Source organism: Penicillium antarcticum (genome assembly GCF_028974205.1).
Source record: "Penicillium antarcticum strain IBT 31339 chromosome Unknown utg000009l_segment0_segment0, whole genome shotgun sequence".
NCBI classification, from domain to species: Eukaryota; Fungi; Ascomycota; class Eurotiomycetes; order Eurotiales; family Aspergillaceae; genus Penicillium; species Penicillium antarcticum.
Window position 1 is genome coordinate 4,660,424 of NW_026695307.1, and position 15,834 is coordinate 4,676,257.

At 48.4% G+C, this 15,834-nt stretch overlaps 3 protein-coding genes across 3 annotated transcripts; all 3 read left to right on the plus strand.

The window, feature by feature from the left end:
- Positions 1–237: 237 nt before the first annotated feature.
- On the plus strand, positions 238–2,535 carry N7508_010099 (uncharacterized protein; the record flags this gene model as incomplete). Its single annotated transcript, XM_058468159.1, has 2 exons — positions 238–631; positions 728–2,535. 2 exons carry the CDS (start codon positions 238–240, stop codon positions 2,533–2,535), a joined length of 2,202 nt encoding a protein of 733 aa, XP_058316005.1.
- A 613-nt stretch (positions 2,536–3,148) lies between these two features.
- On the plus strand, positions 3,149–4,485 carry N7508_010100 (uncharacterized protein; the record flags this gene model as incomplete). Its single annotated transcript, XM_058468160.1, has 2 exons — positions 3,149–3,318; positions 3,396–4,485. The coding sequence occupies 2 exons, from the start codon at positions 3,149–3,151 to the stop codon at positions 4,483–4,485; spliced, it is 1,260 nt and encodes a 419-aa protein (XP_058316006.1).
- A 3,185-nt stretch (positions 4,486–7,670) lies between these two features.
- On the plus strand, positions 7,671–15,788 carry N7508_010101 (type I polyketide synthase; the record flags this gene model as incomplete). Its single annotated transcript, XM_058468161.1, has 5 exons — positions 7,671–7,898; positions 7,957–8,370; positions 8,433–9,777; positions 9,824–14,892; positions 14,940–15,788. 5 exons carry the CDS (start codon positions 7,671–7,673, stop codon positions 15,786–15,788), a joined length of 7,905 nt encoding a protein of 2,634 aa, XP_058316007.1.
- Positions 15,789–15,834: the final 46 nt, after the last annotated feature.

Consider the following 15,834-nt stretch of genomic DNA (forward strand, 5'->3'; position numbering starts at 1 on the left):
TCAATTAATTATTTCTAATTGAACCCAATTGAATAGGTCATGTCAAATAGCTGTATACCCCGTACTAAAAAAAAAAAAACATTGGCGTAACATCAGGTGTCGTCATGTGCCCAAAACAGGTTCTCCCTAGCCCAAGCTCCCAACTACCATCACCACATGTATCATCACATCCAAATCACACCACAAAGCATTCCATCCTGAGTCTGCCACAATCCTGCCCGTCGGGCCGAATCCAAAATGCCCACCGAAACAGAACCCCTGCTTCCACGCTATGAGGACGACACCTCGCGTCAGCGCCGTCTCCACCAGAAGCTACACAGCTATCAGATGCTCCGCGCCCTCTCCGAAGGGTACATGCCAACAACCGAGCAAACAATCAGCAACGTGCGCACTCTCCTAGCATCTGACATCCTCAACCTTGCCAACAAGGAGATCGGCAGCGTCGGTCGCCAGCTAGTGCGGGACTGTCGACTGTGGATCCAGACCTTCATCGAGTTCCTCGGGGCGAAGAACAGCCACGATCAGCTTCAGGAATTCCTGTGGCGTCTGGCACGTTCGCGGGTCTCGGTGGATAGTGGGAGGGTTTCGCAGCAGGCTGCCCACGTGAAGGCGCGGGCTGATACTAAAGCTGGTGGGTCGCTTTACCTGAGCACATACGTCTCTCCAGAATCTGGGGGCTTGGCATTAGTTTCGCTGTGCATGGTCGTTCGCTAATGCTGTTTTATAGCTTATGATAGTTTCCGCACGGTTGGGAGCTTGCTCCTGACTAACGCTGATTTCCGGCTATTTGTCGATGATGTCGTTACGGTTGGGAGGCAGATCTTCTCCGATACGGCCGAGTCTCTGGCTGAATCTTCGAAACTTGTTGCAGAGCAAGTGAAGTCTTCTGAAGAAGAGGCAAAGGCGCTCAACGGTGCTGGAGCTGATGCTGGTCATGAGCTGTCGGCTGATCAGGTGAGGGAGGAGATTACACATGTCGCAGATGTTGTTGGTGAAGGCGCTGCGGATACAGGGCGTGATGCTGTGGAAAGTGCCAAAGAGCATCTATCCGGTCGTGAGAGGGATACTTTGTTGTTTCGATTGAAGCAAGCTGTTACCAGGCTTCGCGAGAGAACTGACTACTCTGACTCGGTCTCGACACTGGCTGAATTGCTTAAGCGCTATGCTAAAATCTACGCCGATGTTGCAGAGGAAACTAGCTCTGTCGCCCAAGAAGACCTAGATGTCAATAACGATCTCAAGCGAGCGGTCGACGAATTCTGGGTTCTCTTACGGTCGTTTGGTGACGCTAAGGAATGGGATCGGCTTCAACAGAAATTCCATGATGTCCTCCGACATGCAAATAAAGATCCCGAATTCGATGGTTTACTAGGAGAGGTCGGGACCTCATTGCAAGATATGTTTACCGACCCTGCCTTTTTCGATTCCGCGCCACAGAAGCTCGATGAGCTTAAGCAACAGTCCAATAAAGTCGGCTTCGAGACAAGTCTACGAAAGGATATGGATGAGTTCCTTGCACAAGCGAAACGCACATTACGCAGTCTGCCTGAAGACCCCATGGTGTCCAAGTTAATCAATGCCACCAAGAAGGTATACCAGCATGTCTGGGCAGCCTACAACGACAAACAAACCGACCTCCCAGCCGACATAGTGAATGTGTTCCTCCCAGTCTTCCTCCGGTTGATCCAATACGTTCCAATCCCGCGATTGGAAATATCCGCCCCGGAAATGGATCTACTCCTCGAAAATCTAATTCTCGAACCAGGCCACACAGTAAACTTCTCATCCTTCCTCCCCTACCGCATGCACCTCCTTACGCGCAACGACATCGACATCGTAAAAACACACTCCAAGCGCACAGAAACTCTCATGAAAACAGCCTTCACAGTAACAATCCAAGGGCTAAACATCAGCGCCGAAGACTTCGGCTACTGGTTCCGCGCACACACAGGCCTCTTCCGCCTTAAAGACGAAGGCATCGCTAGCTTCTATCTTGACCGCCGCGGTATCGACATCTCCCTCGATATCGAAGTCGGGCGCGGCCGCCTAGAGCAGATCTTCTCACTGCGCGGCGTGCGCGTGGTCATCCACAAACTCGATTACAAAGTCAAGCGCAGTAAATGGAGGTTCTTGCTCTGGCTGACAAAGCCAATCCTGAAGCATCTCGTCCGTCGTGTCCTGGAGAAAAAGATTGCAGAAGAAATTGTTGCCGCGGCGTTTGCGTTGAATCGGGAGCTGGTCTTCGCTAGGGAACGTCTGCGTGCTGCACGTATTGCTAATCCCCAGGATCTGGCTTCTTTCATTAGAGCTGTGCTTGCACGTCTTGTACCTGCCGACTCAGATGTCGAGACTAGGGTTGGTCTTTCGCCATTAAAGAGTGGGCCTTTCGAGGGTGTCTATGCTCCTGGCAGCATTGTTAAGACCTGGCATGATGAGGCGACTGGTGCACAGGAGGCTATAGATGATGGAGATGAGACGTTGGGACTAGGCCATACGTGGCGTAATGATATCTTTGATGTCGCTGGCAGGCACTAAGGTTTGAGAGTGAGAGGTTTTTTGTTTGGTTTAATTTGATATGAGATCTGTAATGCTGGCAAACTGTGAAGGATCTCTTACGATTCACGATTTGAATATGTCTATGAATGGAAATTATTCGACGCACATGTAAGAAACACTCAAAGCTGTACCACTGATGGACTCAATACCATGTTCAATTTAATCTCCAACCGCAAATCAATACAATTAACTGAAATCCTCTCCCTCTATATAAATCAGCTCATCTGGCAATTCTTATCTATACTATCTATACACGTGACTCGGCTGAACATTGTTCCTCTCAGGCCACATATCAAAGTAGATCCAGCTATCAGCATGCGGAGCTAACACCCACCTTCAACCTCTCATTCCTTCTGCTCAACGGATCGGTTTACACACAATCTAGTGTAGCCAACGCGCTCCATGCCGCTCCCATAAACGAAACCTCCCGACCAATCCACCACCCAAAACAAAACTGCGTACTGCAGCTCCGACAGGTGGATCGAAGCTTTAGCAGAGCCGGAGGGAAACATACTTCTACGATCCATACATCAAAAAAACGACCTCTTCACAATTGAGTACACAAGCTGCGCGCGCAGCCCAATCCACCAAAATGCAACTATTACGATTCCTAGTTGCGCTCGCCGTCGTGCTATTCTCCGTCGTCGTCATTGCCGCAGAAGATTACTACAAGGTCCTAGGACTAGCAAAGTCAGCCTCAGAAAAGGATATCAAGAAGGCATACCGAACCCTGAGCAAGAAATACCACCCCGATAAGAACCCGTGAGTAAACATCCACTCCCAACTCCCATTATATTCTCCACATCACGCAATAAAAACTAACACATATCCCAATCTAGCGGCGACGACTCAGCCCGCGAGAAGTTCGTCGAAATCGCCGACGCATACGACGTCCTGTCAACAAGCACCCTCCGCAAAGTCTACGACCAATATGGCCACGAAGGCGTAGAACAACACCGCAAAGGCGAAACAGCCGGCGGAAGCCACGACCCGTTCGATCTATTCTCACGCTTCTTCGGCGGCGGCGGACACTCCGGCCACGCACCCGGCCACCGACGCGGACCAGACATGGAAGTACGCGCGGCGCTACCACTGCGTGATTTCTACACAGGTCGGGAAATCAACTTCCTCGTCGAGAAGCAGCAGATCTGCGATTCGTGCGAGGGTACAGGATCGAAGGACCAGGAAGTTCATACCTGTGACCGGTGTTCTGGGCGCGGGATGGTAATCCAGAAACACATGCTTGCGCCTGGTATGTTCCAGCAGGTTCAGATGGCTTGTGATGCGTGTGGAGGGAAGGGAAAGAAGATTAAGAATCCTTGTCCTGTTTGTGCGGGTAATCGGGTTGTGCGGAAGGAGATTGAGACCAGTGCTAGTATTGAGCCTGGGATGGATAAGGGGACGAGACTTGTATTTGAGAATGAGGGTGATGAAAGTCCCGATTGGATTGCTGGAGATTTGATTGTTATTCTTGATGAGAAGGAGGCTGAGATGGGGCAGACGGATGAGGAGCGCACTGATGGTACTTTCTTCCGGAGGAAGGGGAGGGATTTGTTCTGGAAGGAGACGCTTAGTTTGAGAGAGGCCTGGATGGGTGAGTGGACTCGGGATGTTACGCACCTCGATGGGCATGTTGTGAGACTTGGACGGGGTCGTGGTCAGGTTGTTCAGCCTTTGGCTGTTGAGACTGTTCAGGGGGAGGGTATGCCTTATTACTCTGATGGTCATTTGCATGACCACCATGAGGGCAATGATGAGCCTGGCAATCTTTATGTCGAGTATACTGTTGTTCTACCGGATCAGATGGAGAGTGGGATGGAGAAGGACTTCCATTCGCTTTGGGAGAAGTGGCGCAAGAAGGTTGGTGTTGATTTGGCTAAGGATAGTGGGCGACCTGTTTACTCTCCTGAGGGCAAGGATGAGTTGTGATTTATAGATTCTTGATTCCCTCTTGCTTTTGTATACTGTTGGTGCTAGCGTGCATTTGTGATCTGGGCTGGATTATTAGACCTGGTAGTGTATGAGCATATAGCTTAGACCTTGGTCAGATATGTACAAGACATTCATAGCCATCCTCGACTCCTGGAAACAAACTTAGCGATAGAAAGAATTATCCAACTTCCCTGCTGCTGTGTTGCCACATTAATTGATACAGATGGCAAAAAAGATCGGAAGTCGGCCGGTTGGACGGGCCAGGATTCACTCATGAAATTGTATTTGAGCGCTATTGGCGTATAACTTATCGGGCCTTTATTTGGCGCAACTCGGAATCGACAGCCTACATAAACAGTACAGTGCTAAGAAACATCCCCTTGTCTCCAATTCCACAAACGCGCCTGACCCCAGCCCTAACTGCGGTGGCTATAACATCACCTGGATACATATCGCCGAGCCGCGCAAAACCCTGAAACCCAAACAGCCCCAAAATGAATTTCCAAAGTCGCAACTGCGCCAATGCACAGAGAATCAAATTCCGTAACAAACCAACACTGTTTGGTCGCAATGCATGAACGCGATTCCAAGCCGCGGTGGCGGTGGGTGGGTAAACAAAGAAAGGGAAGCGAGACTACTTGTACAACGCATAAGCTAGATCTCAATAACTGCCATTTGGCGCGAGTTCGACTGGGTCTGCATGGGTTCTGACAGGGGGTTTGGACTAGCGCGGGCTCACTGCTCGATGATCGAGTACACTCGCCGACGTGTTGTCCTTGACCGTCATTTTGGATCGAGATCTTGCTCGTATCTTGGTGGGGTCTTGATGTCAATGAACGGGGCGCAATGTGATGCGTAAGACAGATTGGTGGTCGTTTGAGCTGGGTCTGCCTGGGCAAGCAGGTCTGGAAGCTTCTCCGCTTCGCGGATACGGACCTTGGAGATGGAGGGGATGTAGATGTTAGAGTTCTCGGACAACCTATGATTCCACCATATGCTTGCATTGGCCTTGGATAGGCTGTATCACCGCTTCTAGCTAAGTTATCTACACGTTCTTGGCAACTCAACGTTTCAAGATTTCGATATACAGCGGAGACCATGTCTTTCAAAATCCACCAGCACAATATATATCCAGTCTTCTTTGAACGGAAACAACATCCAAAATGCTCTACTTCTCCTCTCATCTAGCAAGGCCTGTATCATAAACAAACCGACTATAGTAGTGCATTCAGAAGCCGGATCCACCCGTCATTCAAGGCTCAAACGATCATATCTCCAGAAGCCCACTCTGTTATCTACATAAGCCGTCTTAGCAAAGTAAGATAGCTCGACCGAGGCTATACGGTACATGAAAGAATGATCAGCATAGATAGTTATACCCGTCGCGTGAACTACTCATGATTGACAAACATTGCCGAGGAACCAAGCTACAACGCATGGCGGCTAAAAAAGTCATCTGATACACAAAGGAGTTCGTTCATGTTAGCAGCCTAAAGCTTATAGTCTAGGCATGGCCTGGATACTCCACCCGTTCGCTGAAATCGTCGTGCATATACGATTAGGATCTCAAAAATGGAGTCCCAAGATACAAGTTATCGAAATCCATGTGACCAGCTTTGATGGCAAGACTGGGCCAGGGGAGAATGTGACCCTCAATTCTAGGCTTAGAAAACGAGGTCTATTGACCCGGATATACCTTCCCATATTAAGAAGCACGAATAGCCAGTCCCCTGGGAATCACAGTATTGAGTTAAATCGTCGATCATTGGCCGTTCGTATTGAGGTATGCTGTACTAGTATAGGCACTGCGCTTTCAGTGCCTATATTCAATATCATGCATACCATCTCAAAGGGAACCAAGTAACTAAGTGGGGCGGCTCTGCATGAAAGAGCCAGGGGTTCTTTGACGGCAGTCCAGAACTCAGTGGAGCCCCTGAATCATGGCTTGTAGACACGGTACTGGGCGTATTTTCTTTCCTTAATCAGTAATGCTCCGAATACTGGGAGAGGGGTTTCATAGTGCAAACATAGCGTTGATCGAGCGTTGCGCTGTGGAGTTTTGCTATTTGACGAGGTTTGTTTGGATGAGTTGAATGATAGGCTTTGAATTGAGATAGTACTTGTACAAGGGTTGGTCATACAGTGTATTAGCAGGGGTGTTGTTGTGTTCCAGCAGGGTTGTTAGGTTTCTAGGATCCCTAAGCAAGACCTGTTGCAATTGGACTGATCATTCGCAATTGTCTCTTTGTTCAACTATTTAAAAGTCATACCATATTTGTTTTACATGAAGTAGATAAATAGAGGCCATGGAAAATAGAAAAAATTACTATGCCAATTAATCTAAATCGGCTGATCTTCTGCAAGATGATAGCACTGTGGCCTCGAGCTGCTTCCACGGAACGTTCTTCGCAAACACACAAGTGAGTTTAGTTCCATTCGGCGGGCCTTTATATAATCCACCAATAAAAGCTAGATGAAATACCTTTAAGGGCTGAAAACACTGGGTTTGACAGCGATCGACAAACATTGACCTGCGATTGGGTTCTAGACATAAAAACGGCTATCATACGTCTCTCCGTAGGACCAACATCTCGGAATTGTTGACCTTGCATCCGACTCTGTAGATCGGTATTTTTGGTCCGCATTGACAGCAGAATATGTGATTGACTGCGTATGGATCTATACAACACTATGCAGGGCATGTATGGGGAACACCCGACAACTGGAGATTTTCCAACTGGAATTTGTGATTTGATTGGGAGATTTGGTGTAACGGATCCACATTATTACATGAATACATCATAATACTTTTTTTTTTTAAGTATTTAATTGTTGAAATGTGAGAGAATTGGTACATTTGCACGTGAGGATGTCGCTGCGCATGAATTACTCTCCAGAAAATTATGCTCCAGGGGCCAGGCTGCCTCGGAGCTCGATGGATCTGAGCGCATACGCAAGTCCCGTTTCTTTGGGCATCGCGATTGTTGACGCTTGGACAATTCTGCGACTACAAATATGGCCGGTCCGCATTGATGTGAGGTTCAGAGAGCTTAGAGTCTATCCAGTTTCAACACCAAACGCCATCTAAAGCCTACACTGAGTTCCTTTTTCCTACTCCTTCCTCCATTCAAGTATTATATGCCACACACCTCCAGCGTCTCTACCTTCCAGTATATGGAAATATGTGTCCCTTCTCGGTAGATAGTGGCGCCGGCGATGAAGCCAGAGCTCCTGATGCCCTTGAACCCATTGCTATCATCGGTCTTGCAAACCGTTTCCCTCAACAAGCCTCAAACACCCAAGATCTATGGAAACTGCTTCTAGAATCCCGTTCAACATGGTCACCTATACCTAAGGAAAGATTCAACGCGGACGCTTTTTACCATCCTGACCCCGAACATGGAGGAACAGTAAATTATCAACATTACAAGCCTTTTGTACTAGCAGTTACTGACCTTCTGTATCTAGTTTCACGTCCAAGGAGGTCACTATCTCTCTGAAGACCCCGCCTACTTCGATGGATCGTTCTTCAATATCACCAAGACTGAACTCTTGACTCTCGATCCTCAGCAGCGGTTAATCATGGAAAACGTATATCATGCTTTGGAAAATGCAGGTATCCCACTATCCAGTGCTGTTGGTTCCAATACTTCTGTTTTCGTCAGCGGGTTCAATCATGACTACCTTGGAATTCTCAACTCTGATCCAGAAACGTCTCTCAAATACAAGCCTACCGGTGTCACAAATGCCATCCTGTCAAACCGTGTCAGCTGGTTTTTCGACTTCAAAGGTCCCAGTATGACCATCGACACAGCTTGCTCAAGCAGCTTAGTGGCCTTGCATCTTGCTGTGCAGAGCTTGAGATCCCGAGAGACCAACATGGTATGTACCTATTGCTATTATGGCTCATGACTATCATTCTCCTGACTTATCTGAATTAATAGGCCATCGTTAGCGGCGTAAGTATCCTTAAGAACCCGGTAGAAACCATCGGCATGAGCCACCATGGTCTTCTGGGGCCTCAAGGACGCTCGTTCAGCTTTGACTCACGTGCCGAAGGATACGTACGAGGCGAAGGGGTTGGTACGGTTGTGGTGAAGCCTCTGTATGCCGCACTCAGGGATGGGGACTCTATTCGTGCAGTAATTCGTGAGACAGGAGCCAATCAGGATGGCCGCACATCGGGAATTACAGTGCCTAGTGCCGACGCCCAAGAAAGACTTATACGTGAGGTATACTGGAGAGCCGGTCTCGACTTTGAAGACACACGACTTGTGGAAGCCCATGGCACGGGAACGAGGACCGGAGACCCCATCGAGGCCGGCGCTCTTGCCCGCGCATTCAAATGCAGGCGAGACACTCCACTCTATATTGGGGCTATCAAAACTTCCATCGGGCATCTAGAAGGAGGTTCCGGAGTAGCAGGCATTATCAAAGCTATTCTCACACTTGAATCCGGCATCATCACGCCAAATTATGATATGAAACAAGTCAACCCTGAGATCTCTGCAGCAGACTGGGGCATCGCTTTTCCCACTGAGAATATTCCGTGGCCATCACAGGGCTTGCGAAGAGTGTCAGTGAATTCGTTTGGAATTGGTGGTACCAATGCCCACTGCATCCTCGACGACGCCTACAATTACCTCAATGAACGCCATCTGGCAGGAGCTCACTGCACTACCCCAGTTGCTCCAACAAAACAAAACATCAAGCGCCAAGTTTTGGCCTTTCCAAACGCTGGCAATGATATAGAACAAAGTTTCTACGAAAGCACAGAGGAAAGTGATAACCCAGGGAATGGATACGTCTTTGTTGACACACCTTCAACCGAAGACTTCTGTTCATCACCCACTTACAAATCTATTGGCTACACAACTATGGGTGAACAACAGAAGATTCTCCCGCTCTCCGCATTCGATGAAGGTGGTGTCAAGCGAAATGCATCAGCTCTAGCCAACTACCTCAAGCGCAAGATGAAGCAGTCGGGTCTCCACACACAACTTCTCGATGATCTTTCCTTCACGTTGTCCAAGAAACGATCCCAATTTCCTTGGAAGAGCTATGTCATGGCTTCTTCTGCCAAGGAGCTTGCATGGAGCCTGTCGGAATGCAACTATGTCAAGCCCATCAGAGTTACCCAAACGCCGGCTATTCAGTTTGTGTTCACCGGCCAAGGTGCTCAGTATCAAGCCATGGGCCGAGAGCTGATGGTATACCCTGTTTTCAGAGAGTCTCTGAAAGAGGCATCTGACTACATTCGTCGGCTTGGTAGTCCCTGGTCATTACTAGGTGAGGATACCTTTTACCGTGCTGCGTTCTAAGCTAACATATTCAGACGAACTTTTGACTGAACGATCATCACTTCGAGTCAACTTGCCCGAAGTTGCCCATCCGCTATGCACCGCCCTGCAAGTAGCTCTTGTGGATCTTCTAGCCAGCTGGGGCATCTTCCCAACACATGTCATCGGCCACTCATCCGGTGAAATAGCAGCTGGCTATTGTGCTGAAAAACTATCCCGTGAAGCTGCCTGGAAAGTTGCATATTTCCGTGGATATGTGTCATCCAAGCAACTCTCGGCAAACGGAGCAATGATGGCAGTAGGTCTCCCTGTGCAACAGCTAGAGCCTTATCTGGAATCAGTACTGGAGGACCTCAATGGAGAACTCATCATTGCCTGCCGAAATAGTCCCAAGAACAACACTGTTTCTGGAGATGAGCATTTAGTTGACTACCTTAAAAACCTTCTTAACGACGATGCAGTCTTTGCACGAAAACTGAATGTGAAGAACGCCTACCACTCATCTCACATGCAAGCCATCGCTGAGGACTACCTCCGCTTAATGGGCACACTTCCTCATGGAAAGCGATTGGGCGCGCCACACCCAGTGCAGATGTTCTCTACCGTGACTGGAAAGGAAGTCAAGGAACACCAACTGCCTGGTCAATACTGGGTGGATAACATGGTATCTCCAGTTCTTTTCACCGCCGGCTTGACTGAAATGAGCTCTCAATCTGCTTTATGCGTTGGCCCAAGCGACTTTGATGCCTTGCACTTCCTAGTGGAAGTAGGACCTCACTCAACTCTGCAAAGTGCAATCATAGAAACTCTCGCCTTCAACAGCCCTAAACTGGAATACAAATATTTCCCAGTGCTCAAACGAACAGATCATAACCTGAACACCATCCTTACCACAGTGGGCTGCTTATCTGCCAATGGCTATGATTTAGACTTCCATGCCGTGAACCAAGCATCAAAATCTCAAGCAAAAAGACGATCCCAGCTCTTGGTGGACCTGCCACCATACAGCTTCAGGCATACGGAGAAGGTCCTCTATGAGAGTCGATTGAGCAAGAACCTACGAACAAGAAAGTTCCCACGTCATGATCTGTTCGGTGCACCAATCGCAGATTGGAATCCAACTGCACCAAGATGGAGGCATTTTGTCAGGTTAGACGAAAACCCATGGCTGAGGGACCATGTTGTCACCGGCAACTACGTTTACCCTGGTGTGGGCTATCTCGTCATGGCCATCGAGGCGTCCCGTCAACTGGCTGGTGACGGAACGCTTTCAGCGAAAATCACCGGATTCCGTGTCCGACATGTTTCTATCAAGAGAGCCTTGATTGTACCTGATACAAAAGAAGGCATTGAGGTTTCTTTGTCAATGGCTAACGTCGACGATGCTCCATCGACATCAAGGACATGGCGACGCTTCCACATAACTTCCTACAATGCTTCGAGCGATAAGTGGACAGAGCATTGCACTGGTCGGATCATGGTCGAGTACGAGTCATCAACCGATCTGGTGGATGCTGGCCGTGAGGCAGCAGAGGAGGCAAATGTTTGGAAAGCCGATCTCGCACATGCCAACCAAGTATGCAGTAACCCTCTCAACTTCAAATCTATTTACAGCAACCTGCACAAGTCTGGCCTCACCTTTGGTCCACTGTTCCAGAATCTTTCAGAGGTTCGTGGCGGTGGGCTTGGTTCCAAATCAGCCCTTGGAGCCGTCGTCGGATCAGTGACTGTTCCAGATATTGTACAGCACATGCCAAAACAGTTCATGCATCCTCATTTAATCCATCCTGCCACAATGGATAGCATGATTCACCTTATGATTGCAGCTGTCATGGACTACACGGGAAAGCCCACCCTGGACCAAATCAGATTGCCAACTTTCATTCGTGATGTCTGGGTGTCAGCGGATCTCAACTCAGCTCCAGCACATAGGTTTACAGGGCATGCATCTGTGTCTGCGACCAAGTCCCACAAATATGAGGGCAAAATTTGGATTCTGGATGCGGATTCAAGTACAGAGCGTCTCCATATGGATGGTATTGAGCTCACTCCACTCGAAAACGGCATTTCTCAAAATCTTGAGCGCAAGCTATGCACTACAATCGAGTGGAAGCCTGATGTCTACTTCCTGGAGTCAGCTACCGCCTGTGGTTTGACAACTATTGCACCCACAGGTGACACCAAAGCTCTGTATTGGGTGAAGCAGCTTCAGCTTGCCACGATGCTCTATGTCACAGATGCACTTGCCGAGCTTACCCATTTTGACTTGATGAAGCTTGATGTGCATATGCAAAAATTTGTTGATTGGATGAAGCACTACGAACAGCTGCTCAGGTCCAACAGAGTCATTCATCTTCCCTACAGCGAATTCCAGCAAGTTGCACAGGACCTTGCTATGAAGGAGGCCATTGATAAAGAGATTGAATCGCACGGTGCTGAAGGAGCTATTACAGCCCGTATGGGCCGCAATATTGCCAAGGTTATCAGGCAAGAGGTTAATCCACTTCATCTCATGTTCGGCCAAGATGATGTGATGGAACAGGTCTACAAGGAGGGCCTCCATCTCTACAATCTACCTCGACATCTTCAAAGTCACTTGTCTCTACTTCATCACCAACATTCTAATTTGAACATTCTGGAGATTGGTGGTGGGACCGGTAGCTTCACTGCAGAAGTTCTTGCCTCCTTGTCTCCAGATCCAGAAAAGAGGAAGGGCAGCGTGGCAAGCTACACATTCACTGACATTTCATCCGGCTTCTTCGAGAGAGCCAAACAACGCTTTCAGCCATGGGCAGATATTATGAAGTTCCAAATTCTCAACATTGAGAGATATCCCATTGATCAAGGGCTACAGCTGGGAACATACGACTTGATTTTCGCTGGAAATGTCATCCATGCTACAGCAAACTTGCAAACTACTTTGCAAAATCTGCGGTCGCTGCTTCGACCAGGAGGAAAGCTCATCATGCAGGAAGGAGTTAGACAAGACTTCCTCTGGTATCCGCTTGTTTTTGGACAGCTTCCTGGGTGGTGGCTTGGTGACGAACCTATCAGAAAGTTTTGTCCTTACATGCCTGCAGCTGAATGGGATACACTCTTACGAGCATCAGGATTCTCTGGCGTTGACATTGAATATCCTAGTTCCGACGATCCAGATTTGACTTGGCAGAGTATTCTGATTTCTTCCGCTGTCACTGCCTCCCAAGGGAAGTCACTCGGTGACGCCCTCATCATGACTAGTGGCTCACATCCAAAAAGCATCCATGAACATCTTCAGTCTCTGCTACAGATGATGGGATACAACAATGTTCTCATTATGGGGCCATCGGAGATCAGACATAATGTGAACGTAGATTGCCTTTGCATCTCACTCCTCGACCTGGATTACGACTATCTTGACAATATAAGTGAATTAGAATACGATACCTTGAAGGAAATTTTGACGAAATGCCAAAACATTTTGTGGGTGACGACTGAAAGTCAGTATCGCCAGCATGCAAGCATGAGCCTGGGTCTTCTCCGATCCTTGCGCTGGGAGCGAGACGCGGACGGTTCAAACATTATCACTTTGACCGTGGCCAACGACAACATTTGCCCAAGTACAACACTGGATCAGAAAATATGCGATATTTTGAAACGTCAATTTGGGGATAAACCTGAGAATGACCGCCATGCTGAGTATCTTCTACGCGATGGTATGGTCCATATCGGTCGCTTAGTGGAGTGTGATATGGCGGATCAATTCCTCGCCAGCCAATCATCTAGGCCAGGGTCTCAGCTTCAGCGATTCGGTCACATCGATCAGCCAATCCGACTGCAGGAGTCAGAAACTGGTGAATATGTCTGGGTTACTGATCAGCTCCATGAAACACCACTGGGTGATGACGAAGTCGAAATCTACACACAGGCGGTTGGTCTCAGTTCACCGGGTCTTTCAAACAGTCTCTCGAATGAAGCTGCCGGGTTTGTCACGAAGATCGGCCGTTCTGTGGAAAGGCTAAGCCCAGGTGATCGAGTTGTTTGTGTCTCCGGCGACAAATATGACTGCTTCCGAACAAATATTCGACTTGATCAGCGCCTGGTGGCTAAAGTCCCCAGCAACATATCATTCGAAACTGCCGCTAGTCTGCCTGTTGCGCTTCTGACAGCAGAATATGCACTTATGCAATCCTTCATTGAGACAGACCGCTTGTCCACCGTCTTGATCCATGACGGGATGACACCTGTCGGCCGAGCGGCCATTCAGGCTGCCATGTATTATGGCGCCGAAGTATATGTCTGTGTTGCAACTGTCGAAGACCGCATGCTCATTGCTTCCGAATATGGCATTCCAAAGCACCGGATTTTCTCCGGACGAGCTTCCATATTTTCCAAGGGTATCATGCGATGCACCAATGGCAAAGGAGTGATGATTAGTCTTAATACTCCGCCTGGCGAGGCATTTCAAGAAACATTGAAATGTATTTCTCGATTCGGAAAGATTTTCGACTTTTCAGGTTCAATGGAAGATGGCAGTGCCACAATTGATCTAGCATCGATTCCTCGATGTGCGAGCATACAAAGGGTGAACATACCTTTGATGGCTCGGATGGAATGGGATCTAGCTCCTCTTCCGTCCGAGGAACTCAGAAAATGTCTCGAAATTTACTCCGAAGATTGGAAGAAGGAGATCCATTCTGTAACTGTAATGGACTTTTCCCAAATGAAGGAAGGCATTCAAGCCCAGATCAGTGGCAAACCCAGAAGCATCGTTTTCACCCTCAATCCATCGACCATGATTCCTGTCGTCCTTCAACCAACAACACCATATCACTTTGATCCAAATGCCTCCTACGTTCTTGCCGGTGGATATGGCGGTCTAGGTCGCAGCCTCGCAAGATGGATGGTATCACGCGGTGCAAGAAATCTGATCTTTCTCTCCCGTTCATCGGCATCAACTCCAGAGAAAGTGGAAATGATCACCGATCTGACCACCATGGGCTGCAAAGTCCATTCTCTTGCTTGCGATATTTCAGATTCTCAATGTCTCACATCGTTTTCTGAAGGAACCTTTCCCAATCTTCCCCCAATCAAAGGATGTATTCAAGCCTCCATGGTCTTGAGGGTAAGTCGATACAAGTCTAGTACAATACAAATAATAACATATCTAAGGACGGCGCTTTTGAGGGACTCTCATACGAAGACTGGCAAGTCGCTATCAAACCCAAAGTCCAAGGCTCATGGAATCTGCATGAGACCCTACCAAAAGGCATGGATTTCTTTGTCATGTTATCCTCAGTCGCAGGCATTTTCGGTAACCGAGGGCAATCAAACTACGCCGCCGGAAACACTTTCCAAGATGCACTAGCCGCTCACCGAGTCTCACAAGGCTTGAAGGCATCTAGTCTCAACCTTGGCAGTGTGTCCAATGTCGGCTGGGTAGCCGAGAATAGAGATACGATTTCTACGAACACAGCACCATTGTTCGAGGTGCTCAGTGAGGAAGAAGTACATGCAGCTGTGGAATTTCTCATAGATCCCCGAAACGATAGCGCATCGACCAAAAACTCACTTGGCCGATCTCAGTTGATCCTCGGTCTTCCAACGGCAGAGATGTGTCATCAGCACGGTGTGGCTGCGCCTACATATCTCAATTACTCAATGTTCACCCATTTCCGAAATACGACTCAGACAAAGAGCGTCGAAGTTCCTGAACAGCAGACTGTCAGCATTGGCGCACTTTTGAGAGCAGCCTCCAGCACTGCTAGCGTCGTTGCCGTGATCTCTGACGGAATTGTTGATCGTCTTGCTTCTCTACTTGCCACTCCTGCCTCTGAAATAGATGCTCAGCGCTTTGGTTTCGGTGGTATTGACTCTCTTGTGGCAATGGAGTTCCGCTCATGGATTACAAAGGAGCTTCGGGCTGAGGTTTCTCTTCTTGATATCATGGGCGCGGAGAATATTAGGATATTGAGCGAGAAGATTGCTGGGAGGACACGGCTTGTTGGAACCCCTGCTTGATGTGGTTGTTGTTTTTCTCTTACCGTTTTCTATTCCAGATCTGGTT